The sequence below is a fragment of the Propithecus coquereli genome, unplaced genomic scaffold (assembly GCF_000956105.1).
Source record: "Propithecus coquereli isolate 6110/MARCELLA unplaced genomic scaffold, Pcoq_1.0 Scaffold39, whole genome shotgun sequence".
NCBI lineage: Eukaryota > Metazoa > Chordata > Mammalia > Primates > Indriidae > Propithecus > Propithecus coquereli.
This window is the reverse complement of record NW_012149618.1, coordinates 7625855-7644429: the sequence shown is the minus strand read 5'-3', so window position 1 is coordinate 7644429 and position 18575 is coordinate 7625855. Positions and strand designations below refer to the sequence as shown.

Sequence of the window (18575 nt, the reverse complement as noted above, 5' to 3'; positions counted from 1 at the left end):
GTGGCGCATGCCTGTAGTCCCAGTTACTCGGTAGGCTGAGACAGTAAGATTGCTTGAGCCCAGAAGTCTGAGGTTGCTGTAAGCTGGGCTGATGCCACAGCACTCTAGCCCAGGCAACAGAGTGACACTTTGTCTCAACAACAACAAAAAAATTATATTCATCAGTTTATTTAATACCATGTAATTAATTCTTTCTTTTTTTATAAAGCTAGTCAAGTGTGGTCGTGGAGGGAAACAATGGTAAATCAGCTTAACAATAACCCACAGCCCTTGGACCAACTAAATTAATTCTTGTTCTGCTTGATCTTGGTTAGCAGTTTCACGAACCCATGAACCCATCAGTTTTACTAGAGGTCTAGAAATTCTTACAGAGTCTAACTTTTTTTTTGGAGACAGGGTCCTGCTCTATTGTCTGGGCTAGAGTACAGTGGTGTCATCATAGCTCACTGCAACCTCAGACTCCTGGGTCAAGCAATCCTCCATCTCAGCCATCTTCCAAGTAGCTGGGACTATAGGCATTCACCACCATATGTGGCTGATTTTTCTATTTTTTGTAGAGACGGGGTCTCGCTCTTGCTCAGGCTGGTCTCAAACTCCTGGCCTCAAGAAATCCTCCCACCTTGGCCTCCCAAAGTGCTAGGATTGCAGGCATGAGCCACCATGCCCAGCCCAATGGTATGATCTTAAAGTTATCAATAACCTGTATTCCAGGGTACTTATTCAAGTCTTTTTAATTAATCTTCTTGAAGAAGAACAATTTTGGACTGTAACTGATTGTAAATACTTTTACAGAAGAATTAAAGTAAAACAATAACTGTCTATGGATAACAAATACTTAAAATGGCCACAATTAAAAATATGATGGGTTCAATATAATGATGCAATTGACAAGGAAATTTGGTTACTTGTGTGGCATATAACATTTTAACATAATCAAAATTATGCCTAATAACATATTAGATTTCTAGGAATGTCATAATTTTTGAATCACTGATTAATAAAAAATAACATACCCATAAATATAACTTAAAGGAGGGTTAGCATCACTTATTTGACAATGCTTCCCATATAATATAACATATCAAATTAGCCTAATAAGTTTCATATTTCTCTTTTACAAAGTGAGAAATAATTCTTTGAGCTTTTCAGGGGCTCAACTGGAAAATCTCAAGGTTAATTTGAGATCAAAAAGACTTAATTTAGAATTTGATTTGGGGAAGTTTGTCAACAATGTCAAAAAATTTAAAACACTTGATTAAATATGATCTTGGTTATCTAGTTAATCAAAGTGATAATAAAAAATTTTAAAGGCAAATACAGAAGGTTACATGGTTATGAACAAAAACTTAGCTCTTTTAATATTGATAAGACTCACTTTTCTTATGTTATCAGTCAGCTAATAGAAGACAATGTGAAGCACAAGAAATTATATTGACAAGACACAAATTTTTGTTTCCTAGTCCAATTACTTAAAAGATAAGGAAAACTGTTCTCATTCTTAGACCAATACTCTAAGAAAACGTTGTCATTTTAACAGAGAAGTCTAAATTCTACTTTTGCATCAGTGTACAGTATACATGGGGGATTGGTTCCAGACTCCCTGCAAATATGAAGCTCTGTGAATGCTCAAGTCCCTTATATAAAATGGCATAGTATTTGCATATAACCTATGCACATCCTCCTATATACTTTAAATCATCTCTATATTACTTATAATACCTAATACAATGTCTACACATTACTTCATTTGTGTAGATTCCACATAGTACTTGGCATATGGCAAATTTAAGTTTTGGTTTTGGAACTTTGTGCAATTTTTTCGCCAAATACTTTTGATACTTGGTTGAATCCATGGATGCAGAACCCATGGATACAAGGACCAACTATCTTACTAAAACTAATTTTTGATAAAAACCTTATAAATGGGCCGGGCATGGTGGCTCACGCCTGTAATCCTAGCTCTCTGGGAGGCCGAGGCGGGTGGATTGTTTGAGCTCAGGAGTTCGAAACCAGCCTCAGCAAGAGCGAGACCCCGTCTCTACTAAAAATAGAAGGAAATTAATCAGACAACTAAAAATACATAGAAAAAATTAGCCGGGCATGGTGGCGCATGCTACCCGGGAGGCTGAGGCAGAAGGATCGCTTGAGCCCAGGAGTTTGAGGTTGCTGTGAGCTAGGCTGACGCCACGGCACTCTAGCCCGGGCAACACAGTGAGACTCTGTCTCAAAAAAAAAAAAAAAAAAAAACCTTATAAATGAATCTATCCAATCTCAGTCAGCTTTGACCACACAAAAAAAAATTTCCCCCCTTTTACAAACTCTTTTATTTTTTACTTCCATGACTTAAATGCATCAAGCCATTAAACAATTCATTTTTACTGTGCATTCTGCTCTTAGTTGGATTTATAGTTTTATGGCCTTAAATATCTAGCAGAGACAATACAAACCTGTCTGACCAACAAACCCAGGTAAAAATGTATGTCTATATTGTATTTAATGCTGACGATTCTGAAGACATGCCTATTTTTATTTTACCAACAATTTTAAAACTAGCTTTTATTTACCAAAGATTACACCAGCTCACAAGAACTTAAAAAAACATTTGGGTCAATTTCTATTTTTCTGAGAGTTTTATGAATAGTTAAGTTATTTGAGTACTCATTTATCCGTAAGCCAATTTCGGTATTTTAGTTTGCTAATACCATCAGAGATAGAAAAATATCATGTATGCATAACATAAAAACATAGACACATACATATATAAACATTCAGACAGATGCAACCAGATATTATGGCCTTATGACTTTTCTCTTTCTTTCTTTCCATTTTTTAAAGACAGAGTCTCGCTATATTGCCCAGGCTGAATTTAAACTCCTAGATTCAAGCAATTTTCCTGCCTCAACCTCCTGAGTAGCTGGGAGTACAGGTGTGTGCCACCATGCTTGGCTGGCTTTTCATTTTAAAAATTTAGTCATAAGGCAGTAAAATAGAGTAATATAAACTCACTAGTTTATGTCCACTTTATATTTTTATCCAAATTGTGTTTCTTATGAAAATGGGACAAGTTGAGTTTACCTACTCAATAAAGGTTAAACCTTTTTTACCAGTATTTGTGGAAAAGTCTTTTTAAGATTTTTAAAATTTGTCCAGTTTCCAAATCGTTCCTTCTTTTTTTTCTTTTCAGCCTTAGGTGCTTGCTTTTGAAGAGCCCGTAAGTTCCTCAAGAGCTCCTAGTGGAGGCTAGGGGGGCCTAGTGGTGACTAAGGGGTTGGAATGGGAAGGAAAGGGTTTTGCAGAGATGAACAGAGTTGGCTGAGCATATAGTTAACAGGGGTTAAAAAGAGAGGTTTCAGGTGACAGAGAAGTTCCCATCAGAGAAATAGGATCCAATAGAGAATAGAGAAGACTCACAGAAAGTAAGGAAGAAGAGACTTTCAGCCCAGGGAGTGAGGGAATAATCTTTTCCACTCAGAATAAGGAACCAGGAAGATCTTCTGGCCCAGGAGGTACCTTTCAAAAGAAGCCTGGAACTCTAACGCAGCATCAGAACTCATACCTTAGGAGTCAAAATCTTTTATTATCAGCTTCGACACACATTTGTCTGAAGCAATTATTCAGGAGTCTGATTCACCAAGGAGCACTGCAGGACCAGTAGTTGGAAAATTAAGAGGAAATCTCAGGGCTAAGTGAGATTCTGGCTAAACCAACATAATGGGATTCTTGCTGAAGACAGGCCAGAGTGACAAGACATCACCTGGGGGATGGTGAAAGATGAGGAACCTGATCAGATATTAAGGAAGAGAGGTTCTTGCTAAACTGACTTCACAGGGCCTTTTGCTAAAACTGGATTTTATAAGGAAGTGCCCAGATGGACCTAGCAGAAGATTCAGAAGGCTGACCAAAGTTTGGCCAAGCAAAGAATCTTTGTCATAGTAAAGTGTGAATGAATATCTGATTTTGAGTCTCTGTGGCATCATTGATGACCTCTATCTTTGAACATGGGCAAGTCACTTACACATTCTGAGAATGTTTCACCAAGTGTCAAATGGAGATGATATTTCTTGCCCTAGTTACTTAGGTTTATTATAGGTACTTGGGAAAGTACTTGTAAACTGTAAAAATTGGAATACAGAGAGGTTACATGGCGTGCCCATGGCCTCACAACTTGTGGGATAGGGGTATCAGTAACCTAGATTTTAACTTGCACAGAATGACTCCAGAACTCATACCACTAATTTAACCCTCCTGTTCAAAACTTCAGTGCCTTGAGATAAAGGACTACAAATAATCAAATCTAAATGTAACCGGGGTGTCCTTCTAAAACAGTTTTTAAAATTTTTAGGGCACAAGTAGAAACTGTAAAGACTCCAATTTTAAAGTTTTAATCTCTCAAGATCCCTTTTGGCCAAACTTTTCCTTTAATCTGAAAGATTTCCCTGAATAGGCCTCCAAGGCAAATGAAGCCCACATCTTACTGATAGGGAAAACAAACTAGCAACTTTAACTAAATGTACTTTAACGTTACACTATCTTGAGTAGAACTGAGCAAGAGTTTTACATTAGCCTGTGTTCCTTTTTTTGATCAGGAAAAATTTCTTTTCTCTCATGAATTTAGACTGCCTTCACCTGCATTCTCCAAAGCTAATTACCCAAGAGATGTTCTGAAATAGAACACTCCATAATCAAATTTGGGAAACAACTCTCTCTATATTTCTCTTCTTGGGAGATGTATACTACACATTAGCATATATCAAAAGCTCTGAGACATCCTATGCTAAAGAATTCTATTTAAGGCCGGGTGCGGTGGCTCACGCCTGTAATCTTAGCACTCTGGGAGGCTGAGACAGGAGGATTGCTTGAGCACAGGAGTTTGAGGTTGCTGTGAGCTAGGCTGATGCCACGGCACTCTAGCCCGGGCAACAGAGGGAGACTCTGTTTCAAAAAAAAATACTATTTAACCTCCTTTCACCAAGATTTCAAAAACTCATTAATCATAGAATACTGCAAAACAACTGTCTCAAGGAGCACTCTTCAGCATAACTTGTTGCTTCTTTTTGTGAATATGAGTGGTGTCCAGAAAGTATCTAGCCATGTAATATGAAAATTACATATTAACAATGGCTGGATACTTTCTGGACAGCTCCATATGTATTTTCGTTTGAAAACTTGCTAATACCTTAAAAACTACAGTTTAGAGGTTCATGGCTGGTCCAATGATAGTGGGTTATCAGAACTTATTAACATTAGTGTCACTAAAGTTGATATACAACCCCCCACCCTGCTAAATTTGACTGGCTTAAAAAAAAAAAGAGGTTCCTTCAATTGCAGTGATTATAAAAATGGAATTGGGCAAGACTGGGTAAAATTCAGCATCAACTGTGTTGTTGATGTCTTTCTGCACATGATGTCAAGAGAAAATACCCTCAACACTGAAAAATGTACTGATTTTCAAGGCTGGTCCATTTTGACATGAGGGCCTCCAGCCAAACCATTTTAGGCATAGGTGGTGAAAGGAAGTAGAAATTCCTTCCTGTGCACAATCATTCTGTAAAGCAGAATTGGCTGGAATCAGAAATGTGGACTCAGAAATCAGGCGAAATGCAGAAAAGCATTTGACAAAATTCGACACCCATTCATGGGGGAAGAAAACCCCAACTCTCAGCAAACTAAAAATAGAGGGAAATTTCCTCATCTTGATAAAAAGCGTCTACAAAAAAACCTACAGCTAGCATCATACCTGACAATGAAAGACTATGCTTTTCCTCTGAAATCAGTGAAAAGTCAAGGACATCTGCCCTTACTACTCTTTTGTTCAACATAGTACTGGAAGTTCTGAAACTTACTGGAAGTTACTACAACAAGGGAAGAAAAAGAAGTAAAAAGCATAAGGAGTAGAGCTTCTCACTTCCCACTCTCTACCCCTTTTACTGGGGGGGGCCAGATAGGAGGAGGAGTAGAGGTTGAGCCCTAAGAGAGATAAGCTGCCCTAGAACTGCTGCTGCTGATTGGCAAAGGGGAAAGCAGGGGCTCTAGCTGAATGGAGACCTGTGTCTGGAGCTATGGAGCAGCAGAGAGACAGAGGGGCATAACTAATCCAGAAGCTTATAGAAAAAACACCACCAAGGGGAACTCTGAATGGGTAGCTGAGGTTAGACCATGAGAGCTAGAATTTGGGATCATTGATACCACACTGGTAAAACCCACAACACACATACAAACACACACACACACACACACACACTCACACTCACACACACACTATTGAGCCATATACAAACATTGCACTAAATGAATGCTTGATGTTAATAAAGGAATCCCTAAATTTAAACAAAGGATAATTAAAAATTTCTAAACTACAACGAAATTAAACATCATCACCTTAATGCCCAAATTAATTAAGCTCTCTGCTGAAGTTTACAGACAGATTTGCTGTAAACAAAATACGACAAAATTCTAATGATTTCTAATGGAAAGCTCTTCTTAGGAATTCCTTCTATCTGGTGTGATATTGACAGACAGTACACGTATCATTAAAATTCAGCCTAAGGATAAAACCACAATGAGATACCACCTCACACTCAATAGGATGGCTACTAACAAAAAAACAGAAAATAATAAGTGTTGGCTAAAATGTGGAAAAATTAGAACCCTTGTGCACCTTTGGAGAGAATGTAAAATGGTACAGCTGCTGTGGAAAACAGTGTGACAGTTCTTTAAAATATTAAAAATAGAATTACTATTTGATCTAGTAATTCCACTTCTGAGTATATATTCAAAAGAACTCAAAGTAGAAACTTGAAGAGATATCTGTACGCAAATGTCCATGGGAGCGTTATTCACAATAGCTAATATGTGAAAGCAACTCAAGTGTCCATCTACGGATGATGGAGGAGCAAACTGTGATATATGCATACAACAGAATATTATTCAACCTTAGAAAGGAAGGAAATTCTGACACATGCTACAACATGTATACCCTGTGCTAAGTGAAATAAGCCAGGCACAAAAGGACAAATACTGTATGAATCAACTTACATGAGGTACCCAGAGTAGTCAAATTAACAGAGACACAAAGTAGAATGGTGGTTGCCAGGGACTAGGGGCAGAGAAAAATGGGGAATTATTGTTTAATAGGTATACAGTTTCAGTTTTGCAAAATGAAAAGAGTTCTGTGGGTGGATGATGGTGATAGTAGCAAAACAATGTGAATGTACTTAATACCACTGAACTGTACACTTAAAAATGGCTAAGATAGTACCATTACTCACCTATTAGAATGGGTGAGATCCAAAACACTGATACTACCAAACTCTGGCAAGGATATGGAGCAAGAAGAACTCTCATTCATTGCTGATAAGAATGGAAGATGGTAAAACCACTTTGGAAGACAGTCTGGCAGTTTCTTATAAAGCTAAACATAGTCTTACCAAATGATTCAGCAATCACACTCCTAGGTTTTTACTCAATAGAGTTATAAACTAATGTCCGCACGAAACCCACACATGAATATTTATAGCAGCTTTATTCATAATTGCCCCAAACTGGAAGCAACTAAGATGCCCTTTCATAGATAAATGGCAAACAAACTGTGGTACATCTAATGGAATGTTGTTCAGGAATGAAAAGATACGGGCTATCAAACCTCGGAAGACACGGAGGAACTTTAAATGTATACTGCTTGCTGAAAGCAGCCCATCTGAAAAGGCTGTATACCACATGATTCCAACTGTATGACATTCTATAAAAGACAAAACTATAGAGATAGTAAAAAGATCAGTGGTCACGACGGGTTTGGAGAGAGGCGGGGAAGGATGAATAGATGGAGCACAGGGGATTTTTAGGGCTGAAACTATTCTGCGTGATGCTGTAATGGTGGATACATGACATTTACGCATTTGGCAAAACCAGTAGAACTGTACAACACAGAGAGGGAAGCTTAATGTAAACTATGGACTTTAGTAATCATTGTGTCAGTATTGGTTTATTTATTGCAACAAATATACCACGCTCATGTAAAACGTTAACAATAGGAGAAACAATGCAGGGGAAAGGGGATAGGGGAATTCTCTGTACTATCTGATTTTCTGTAAATCTAAAACTTTCTAAAAATTAAAGTCTATTCATTTTGAAAAAAAGGTTAAGATAGTAAATTTTATGTTCTATGTTTTTTACCCCAGTTAAAAAAAAAAGATTTTAAAAAATCCACCCTCAGGAGAAAACAGGCACATAGTCCAGATTTGTTTCTCATTACTGGAAAGGGAATAGAGTTCCCCAAATTTTTCCAGATATAGTTTCATTTCACATCAGTGGTATTCTAATGTCCTGGAAAGAGTCCAGAGCTAGGGCTGTCACAGGATGTATGTGTGGGGGATGTGAATATGATGATTTATAGAAGGGAAATGCTACCAGGGAAACAATAACATGTTAGCTCTAAAATTACATCTAGTGCCAAAAATCAGACTTCATGAAGTTAATACAGATCCAAAAGGTATTGTTTTCTTAAAAAAAAATTACCCTCTGTAGTAATTTGCATAAATTTACTAGGTTTGTATGAGGTATTTTGGTACTTCAGAAATTTAAGTTAATCATCTTTAAATATGCCAATATTTCTTGCTTTTCCTTCTTTTACATGTTTTTACTATATTTTCTCATTTCTCTTAATCTTCATGGTTTTCTTGCCCTTCCTATGGAAAGTATGTGATACAATGTAAAGACGAGAAGTCAAAACAAATTATCTCATATGCATGATGCAGTGTTTTGTGTTTGTTTTTCTAGAGACAGAGTCTCACTCTGTCACCCAGGCTGGATTGCAGTGACAGGATCACAACTCACTGCAGCCTCCAATTCCTGGGCTCCAGTGATTCCCCTGCCTGAGCCTCACTAGTAGCTGGGACTACAGGCATGCAACACCACACCCACGTGGTTAATTTTTCTTATTTTTTTGTAGAGATGGGGTCTCACTGTGTTGCCCAGGCTGGTCTTGAAACTCCTGGCCTCAAGCAATCGCCCACCTCAGCCTCCCAAAGTGTTGGGATTACAGGCGTGAGCCACTGTGTCCAGCTCGACGCAGTCTTTTGAAGAATGTGTTGATGTGTGCATTTACTTTGAAATGCATCAAGAAACAGAGAGATCTATGATGGATAGATGGATGAATAGAAATGGATAGATATATGATAAATCAAGTATAGTAAAATGTTTATGGTGGAATCTGAGTCATAGAAACACAGTTATTTACTATAAAAATCTCTCGACTTTTCTGTGCTTGAAATTTTTCATAATAAAATATTTAAAAAATAAATACCAGAATGAAAAAATAAAATTAAACACTGTAGTCTCTCCCCAATGCCCTCCAAAGAATTCTTCTTTTCTAGTGCAATTTTGTGACTATCTAGTGACAATGAAGAAGCTGCTAAAGCTTCCTAACTCAATTGCTCCTGTGCTAAATTATAAAACTGAACAAAATCAACAGTTTCCAAATGTCACTGTATGTGTTGGCAGAGTCATTCTAGAGCTCCACCCTAGACCTATAAAATTAGAATTTCCTGGGAGGTGTAACCCAAGGGTTTATATTTTAACACAAGCATCTCATTGGGTTTTCATACCAGCCAGGTTTGGAAATGCCTAGACTACAGTCTTTTTCCATTCTGCAGCGGGTACCTGTTTTTTCTAAACCCTCACTAAGAACACATCCTCTTAAACTTTTCTTGTTAAAATATGGGTTCTGGGAGTGGGAGCCTCAGATTCTGCATTTGACAAGTTCCCAGCCTTGAGGTTGATGCTGCTGATATCCAGACCATACTTTGAGATGCAAAGAGCTAGAAGATAGGAAGCAAAAGCAAGGGGACCCCACTATTCTTTCATGGGCTGAGTTCTTCCTGTCTGGCCAAACCACACTCATATGAACTAAAGTATGTTGAATATCTTCCGTTTTCTGAGTTTGATATAGAATAATTATAGGAAAAACTCTAGTGCCTTTTTGATGTGAGCAGTCCTTATTTATGGATAAAAATTTCAATGTGGCAGGCATTTAATTGAAAAGCTTGTTTGCATCCATTAAAGTACAAAAAAAAAAAAAGGCTTGGACACCTGATCCACTTACCTTTTTTTTTTAATGCAACGAGATCTTCTGTGAAAATGATCCACTTACCTTTGCCACTTTCAGGAAATCAGAAAAAAAATCACCAGGCTAATTTGGATTAAGGATAAACATCCTCAGAAGCTACAGCTGTGATAAGGGTAAACATAGTATTGCAGCCTGAGATTAAAGAAAAAAATAATATACTGAACAAACAAACAAAACACCAGTGGAAACAAATTGGAAGTTCAATAAAACACCTGGAAAGTTCATTTACTTGCTTTCTTTTTTTTTTTTCTTGTAGAGATGGGGTCTCTCTGTACTGCCCAGGCTGGTCTTGAACTTCTGGTCTCAAGCGATCCACCTGACTTGGCTTCCCAAAATGCTGGAATTACAGGAATGAGCCATCACACCTGGCCACCTTCCTTGCATTAATATGCTACCTGATTTGCCTTTCTAATAAAAATTTTGCAAACACTTATTGAGAATTTTGTATAATCCAGTCCCTATGTTATGTATTTATTAAGCACCTACTATATACTAGGCACTGGTGATAGAGCAAAGGTGACAGAAACAATAGAACAAAGAAATAGACATAATCTCCCGCTCCTTGGGGTTTACAATCAAGTGGACAGACAATTGTTAATCAAATAATCACAAAAATAAATATGTGATTGCACATGTGATAACTGTATGAGGAAAAACTCATAGCGCTAAGAAAAAGTGACAAGGACACTGCTTTAGACTGGAGAGTCACATCAGGTTTTACAACATAAGTGGATGTCAAGCCAACATCTAAAACTTAAAAAGGAAATACCAGTTGGAAAGGAAAGCATGGGGGATATCTTGGGAAGGAGAATATTCTGGATAGAACATATTCCGTATGAAAGTCCTGGGGCACTTATTTGGCTTATTCCAGCCAGTATAGCTGGAATTCAGCAGGCAATGGGAAGGATGGCACAAAATGATGTTCAAAGAGGGCGGGAGCCAGCTCCCATAGGAACTGGTAGGTGTGGGCCACGCCAAGAATTTTGGACTTAATAGTACAAAGGAAAGCTATTTAATAATGGAGTGACATGGTACGATTTGCCTTTAAAGAGCCCACTCTGGCTGCTGTGTGAAGAGTAAATTTAAAAGCAACAAGTAGCAAAAGGCAAGTAAGGTGCTCACTTCAGGTGCACAATTTAAAGGGCTATCAAAATACCCACTCATCCAGATACATTATATTTTAATGCAATATTTTCAAAAGTCAAATATGTAAACTATGGCCTACAGGCCAGCTCCCTATTTCTGTAAATAAAGTTCTATTGGAAGCCAGGCACAGTGGCTTGTGCCTGTGACGCTGCAGTGACCTATGATCATGCCACCTCACTCCAGCCTGGGCGACAGAGTGAGACCCTGTCTCTAAAGTTCTGTTGGAACCAGGGCTGGGTCCAGCATGAAAAAAACTACAGTAGGATCATGCAAATGCAGATCTTGTCTTTACTTACAATTTTGCTATTTTTTTCACCATGGGTTTCTTGCATTTCTTTTGATTTTTTTAGAGTATAGCATCAAAATACAATTTATCATGATGACTGAGGTTTTTGACACCCCCTCAAATTTTACACCTAAGGCAAGTATCTCACTTGCCTCATCCTACAAGAGCAGAAATAAGAAGATCAATTAGGAGATCATTCATCTATTCATTCAACAATGCCAGACACTGTTTTCCATTGTGGGGCTGCAGAGTGAAAAAGACAGTCTCTCCTCTCACAGATATTCTATATTCTACTGTATATTCTAATGCAATATAAACAACTAAATAAACAAGGTGATTTTAGATTATATGAAATGCAATTAAGGAAGTAAAAGAGAGAATCTGAGTGGTGACCAGGAGATAGCTACTTAAGAGGGTGTGACCAGGGAAGGCCAATAGAACGAAAACCTGAATGGAAGGGTCAAGGGAAGAGTGTCCCAGGTACAGGAAATGTCAAAGCAGGCTAGAGCATATGAGGAGATAAAAGATAGTGGCTTGAACCTGCACAGCGCAAAGAAATGGAGTGCAATGGCTAATGTGAGATGTTTTAAACATGGAACCAACAATACTGGGTGATGGCCTGGGATAAGGGAAAGAGAGAGATGTTGAGGAAGACTCCCTGTTTTCACAGTTGGTCAAACGAAGGAAAATCATGGATTTGGTGGGGGGTGGGGTGAATAAAGAAAATCATGACAGTAAGTGCTTAGACTGTCATGGTGTTTTAGTCCAGCAGCGCTTATGATCTAGAGGAACAAACACGTCAACATCGCTACCGCCTGCCCCAGAATCAACACCTTGACCCTGCACAAGCCCCAGCTGCACAGTCCCATTGAGTTAAGGAGGATCCATGTAACTAAGAGGGGATACCAAGTCTCCTGAATATAAAATAAGGTGGGGATAGTCCAGTCACCTGACATGTAAGAAAGAGATGTGCTGTGCATTTCAGGACCCTCTTCTAGGCTAGCACAATCTGTCCTGGATGCCTAACATTTCCTGTGGCCTGTGATTGATCGCTCCTGTCTAATCGGGAGGTATCCTTACACATCATGCTCACCCCTCATCTCTTCGGGTATCTCTCCTCCCACTTCCGACCTGCTCCATGGTGTCAGAATAGTCAATGTCACGATGCTGAGCAGTCTCTCCCATAAGGCAGCACCTGCGGTGAACTTTTCAAATCATAGGTCACTATTTGGGCAATACAGTGTTTGGGAAGACTTAAAGAGGAACAAAGTCTTAGATATACCTTACAATAATCCTAAGGTATCAACTGTTATTATTGATGTTTTGTGGATGATGCCACTGAGGTTGCAAGAAGTTAAGAAAGTTAAACAAGGGGTTGAAGGGATAAAGAAGATCGGACATGAGTAAGTGGAGGAGTTAGAGTTTGAACTTTGAACTCCCATCTGACTTCATAGTGTGAAATATTAAAATATTTATATTATTTCAAAATAAAATGTTCACACACACAAGCAGACACACCTGCACATGTGCACACACACACCTTAAAGGCTCCCTTTGGTTGGTTGAAGCCCTCTGGAATGGGCTGAGAGGCAAAGAGAGAGCCCAACTACTTGGCCTAAGAAGTCCACGGGAATTCTTAGGATGGGGGAGAAGGTCAAAGAGGAGACAAGAACCCAGTTACACGGCTCTTTGTGGACAGTCATGAGGAGGGAGTGGCTGAGGGACTTTGAAGACTAGGGTCCAAGGTTTGAGGTTGTTTGCTGGGCGATTATGTGCCACAGTGTACCCGCCCCCTTGGGTAAATGTGTGCTACAGGCAGCCTTGCGGTGGTGACATAATGGGAACAAAGAATCAGAGCGATGCACAGCTGTGACACAGGACGGCAAAGCAACAACACTCACACATGAGAGAGGTAAAGCGGCAGAGAAAAAAGGGAAGTCAGCAGCAGCAGGAACTCAAAGATGGAGGCAACTAGGAAACAATGTGGGTACCGTAGGGATTTCCAGAGAGTTTGGAGGGATACTCTGGATTTCCTACTATATTGCACTTCTGGTCTATTGAATTAAAGTTTATTTTATTTCATACTTTGTCTTTTTAAAAAATCTCTTTCTCCCCCTCCCTCCTTTCCTCTCCCCCCTTTCCCCCACCCCCAACTTCTATCTTCCATTTGCCTGCCTTGTCTTCCACTCCTACTAACAGTTAACTACTCTTAATTAGTTTCTTATGTATCATTGTAGAAATTTAAAATGCATTTATAATCAAATATGGGTGCATATTGTCCTTCTATATAATTTTACACAATTGGAAGAATACGTAGTTACCTGCACCTTGCTTCTTTTGCTTAATGATGTCTATGAAGTCATCAGTCTATGAAGATCTTCCTCATTCTTTTATACAACTAACAGGATGCTGTTGATTCTATGTACCATAATGATTTTTTTTTCATTTTTCGTTTTTTTGAGATGGGGTCTCAATCTGTTGCCCAAGCTAAAGTGAGTGCAGTGGCATCATCATAGCTCACTGCAACCTCAAACTGACAGGCTCAAGTGATCTTCCTGCATACAAAAGATCTTAGCGAAAATCCTACAGTACCCACCATAAAGTGACCCAAATCTATGCAAATTAGAGTGACCTTCCTCTGCAGATCTACCTTGATGCCTCTGGATATTCCTCAAAATTTCTAGTCCATGTTCTTTTTTAAATAATAAAAACACCAGCAATTCTATGTCTAGAAATATTCAGTGACTATGCCTAAACACTTGTGAAATGGCATGTGTACAAGATTATTCCTTGATGCATTATATGTAATAGCAAAAGAAGCAATCTACATGTCCATCAATAGTGGCCTGGTTAAATAAATTATGGTATATCATCATACAACGGAATACTAGGCATCTACGAATAAAAATGAAGAGGCTCTTTTGTGGTAATATAGAACAATCTTCAAGCTCTGTTAGGAAGTGAAAAAAACAGGGCACAGCAATGCACATAGATGGCTGCCATTGCATAAAATGAGAGGGAAGAATACGATACACATATATGCTTGTGTATGTATAAAGTATCTCTGGAGGATACACATAAAAAGATAATTGTTTACTTCTAGGGAGAGTTAACCGAGTAGCTATGGGACAGTTACTGTACAGCCTTGTGAACTTTTCAAATAATGGACCATATGAATGCATTATCTATTCACAAAATAAAATAAAATTGTCAGATAAGTTTTCTGAAGGAAGAAAGGATTGACCAATAAGGTACAATTGCTAAAAGCAAATCAAGGCCCCAGTGATTATAAATGTCTTAGAAAAATGTTGAACCTGAATTCAGCACCCTTGCACAGCACCTGGCCTCTAGCTGATACCTTAAGTGACCCTTCCTGTTCCCACTCAGTGTATGTTTTTGCACTTTAAAATCGGTGTGACGGTCGTGCACTGGCGCACAGCCGGGCTGCAGCTGACATCTCGCTCCGCAGCCGTGGTCCTAGCTCCATGGGCCGCTGCATGGGGCCCTGTGCGTTGTTACTGTTAGGTTTACTTAGAGTGGGAACCTGGAAAATATCATTAAGCCTGTGAAACAAAAGCCGCAGGAGTCTGGAGAGTCCGAGGTTGTAAATCTAACTTAGACTACAGGCAGCTGCAGCCAAGCCGGCATTCCTATTCCCCTGAGAAGGAGGAAGCTACCTCCCTCCCCTATCTCTGCAGGTGTTACTCCCTCGGGAAAAACCGTCTATAAAACCCAAGGCTTTCACCCCCTCGGGGTGGACACTCTTTGGCCTCGACCCATTTGCACCCAGATGCTCAAAATAAAACAGCATTTTGGTACAAAAATAAACACATAAATAAAATTGGTGTGTCATTTTAGTGGACAATATGGATTGGCTCACTCAATGTACTCTTCCTTCCTCCAGGGTATCTTCCTGCACTGCAGAAATAGAACATGAAAATCCACAGTTCTGGCTCCTTTGCAAGGACAGCTCTGGATGTGAATTGCTTCTACCAATTAGACACACTTGAGTGAGATTTGGAAGGCAGAAGTGAGGTAGAAGTTATTTTCCTGTTCCTCTTATTTTCCCACTGCAGTTGAGGTCAGGGATATGCGAGGTTTTATTTTTTATAGTACCTTCTTCAATGTTCCTTTTCTAGTTTCCTGAGAGTTGGGGTGCAGTTGCTGTGGCAACAGAAGCCACGTTGCATTCCTGAACCCCGGTCTTGAACTCATTCAGAGACAGCTCTCTTGGTGAGTCAGTTTTGTATTGTTTTAGGAGTCATTCCTGAAGGCCCTGTCTAGAGTCTACTCCTTTGGCTCTTCCAGAGATTTTCTGAGCACATAAATCTCTATGATAAATCCCTTCGTGGTTTCTGTTTCCTGCACTGAACCCTGCCTGGTACAATCAGTAGGATTTCAGAGAAAAATTATACAGTGAAATGTTCTGCCTAGTCCTCATGTTCTAATTCAGGTTATTCTAATCATTCCCCCCGTGGTCCTGGCCTGCCCTTCACTTAGATTCCAACCTTGACCCCAGACTGATAAGATATGCAGAGTTCTAATTCAGTAACCCTCTGGTTTTGCTGCTTGTCCCGACCGGATCTTTGTTCTATGCTTCTCAGCATCTGGCTTAACCTCCCCTTTGGAGCTGAGTTTCTACACGTCTCAGTTTCTGAAGGGTGGATTTTGCCTAATACCTTGGAGGCTAAGTTCTTACAAAGATGGTTAAAACATTACCCGGGTCTCTGATTCCTGTAAGTGCTCCAGGACAAAGACCTATCCAGAGAGCCAAGACTGACCAGTGTGGATGAATAGATGGTTAAAACACCGCAACAGCTACTATCCTGGACACCCCAGTGCTCCTTCACACTTCCTCCCAGACCCAAGGGCTACCTAGACCCTCCCTGTGATGCATTCACTAAAAATTAATGCCCAGTCAAACAGAGTGGCCTCTGGGCCCCAGTTCAGAGCCATGATCAGTTCTGATTAGCCCTTGACATTCCCTATGGGCTGTTTTATGTCTGGAAAGTCACCTCTGCATATGAGCCTGCGGTATCTTTGTTGATTGGGTGATCCCCTTTACCTGTATTATTTGTTTGTAGCTGGGAAACTTGCCTTCCATTTATTCTGTGAATCTTCACTATCCCCCTGTGGGGACTATCACTATCCCACTCTTGGTGTTAGATCCTGATTAGATACCGAGGACTTTTATCTTTCTACAATATCCTTCCAACAGATCTCTCAGGCTTGATCAACCTCACTAGCTCCTGTCTTATTGTAGGTAAGCTCCTTGGATTATGGATCCCTTTTAAGAGCCTCTGTCTTTTCCTGCCTTTAGTTTCAGGCTGTCAGGTTAATCCTATCCTACGCTACATTTATAAGAAATAATTAACAATCTAAGAAGCAGAATTTCAAAATATTTTTAAACACTAAAATATGCTTAAATTTTTTAGGCTAAATGAAAGTTTACCTCATGTCTACTATTTAAATAAAATAAAATTTGAGGTCTTGTAATTTGAGTCTTCTCTTAGTATAGCTACAATTATTGTGACCACACCCTTAAATTGAGTTAATCTATGTTATTGGAAAATACTGTTAAAAATCAAGACACTTTGACAAAACCAGTCAAACTCACAGCTGAGTTTGGCAAATTTTATGCTGCAAAATACATGTTAGGTTATTCCATATTATTTGGATTATTATCCCACTATATAGAGAGCCAATGTGCTCCAAGTTACAGAATTGATAACATGCCCACCATTTGAAGAATAATATTGGTGGTTCTCTAGTAAGAAATCTAGGAAAGAAGTTGGAAGATAAGTTCACAAGAGCAGAACATTTAAAGTAGAAGAAATTCAGATGGGTGAATATCACATCATTTTTTTTTTCAGAAAGGAGAATAAAAGACACGTCAGGATCTAAAAGAGAAAACATATTGATGTATTCCAGCAAAAATCAAGACATGGGATTTGAGTAACCTGGCAACCAACCAAGAATTCAGTGAAGAAGAAAGCCAAGATGTGGCAGAGCTGGAAAGCAATCCGTCCACACAGACTGTCGGTGGACTCCAAGGAGCATGTAATCAAGAATGAGAATGGGATGCATTTCATGCTGTAGATGGATAAAGGAGGCATATAAGTCTTCTTTTCAGTAGAGAAAAAGGAAGTTAATTAGAATTTATAAGAAAAAACAAAAACCGCAAGAAGGCCATGGTCTAGATATGAAGCAAACTAAAATTTGGCTTGATTTTGAACAACTGATGGAATTTAAGGAAAAAGACGTTCACTCTTAGGTGGCAGAGGGGTCAAAAAGTGGACCGTGAAGGAGGAAATGTACTGGTGTAGCTCCGAGTAATATTTACATAGTGATAATAAAGCAAAGGCTGCTTACTGCTGTTCAAAGTTTAGAATCAGCTACAGACAAAACACTGAGTATTTATTTATAGTTACAGAACAGGGTGCAGTTGTCTTTAACCTTGATGTTATGAAATTAAAAGACAGAAAGTGAAATTAAAGCTGACAGAGGTTGGGTGGAAAAAGAGGAGAGAATGAAAGGAGAATGTGATGATGGCTTTATCTTACATACTGGAGAGACAAGAGCTGCTATAAAGTTGACGAACAAGAAGCAGGAGTTTAAGTATCTTATTTTAAGTTATAAAGACTTCCAAAAGAATAACTAAAGGTAATATAACTATTAAAAATGGGAAGGATGGAGAGGGGCTTAAATAATTAAATCCTTACCTTTTAAAGGTGGGAGTAAATACATGTCTAAAATTGATGCATCAAGAAATATTAACATAGAAATATTATTGAGAGTTATGAAATGACTACCTGAAAACAAAAACAAAATGAGTTGGCTGGGCGCAGTGGCTCATGCCTGTAATCCTAGCACTCCGGGAGGCCGAGGTGGGTGGATCGTTTGAGCTCAAGAGTTCAAGATCAGCCTGAATAAGAGCGAGACCCCGTCTCTACTAAAAATAGAAAGAAATTAGCTGGACAACTAAAAATATATAGAAAAAATTAGCCGGGCATGGTGGCG

The 18575-nt window shown here is 39.0% G+C and overlaps 1 protein-coding gene across 1 annotated transcript in view; it reads right to left on the bottom strand.

Annotated features, from left to right (window-relative positions):
* Window positions 1-14958: 14958 nt before the first annotated feature.
* Window positions 14959-18575, bottom strand: part of YIPF4 (Yip1 domain family, member 4) — an 83309-nt gene continuing 79692 nt past the window's right edge. Inside the window, exon 5 of the mRNA XM_012652422.1 lies at window positions 14959-15099. Coding sequence (XP_012507876.1) covers window positions 14959-15099 — 141 coding nt within the window. The remainder of the gene's footprint in view (window positions 15100-18575) is intronic.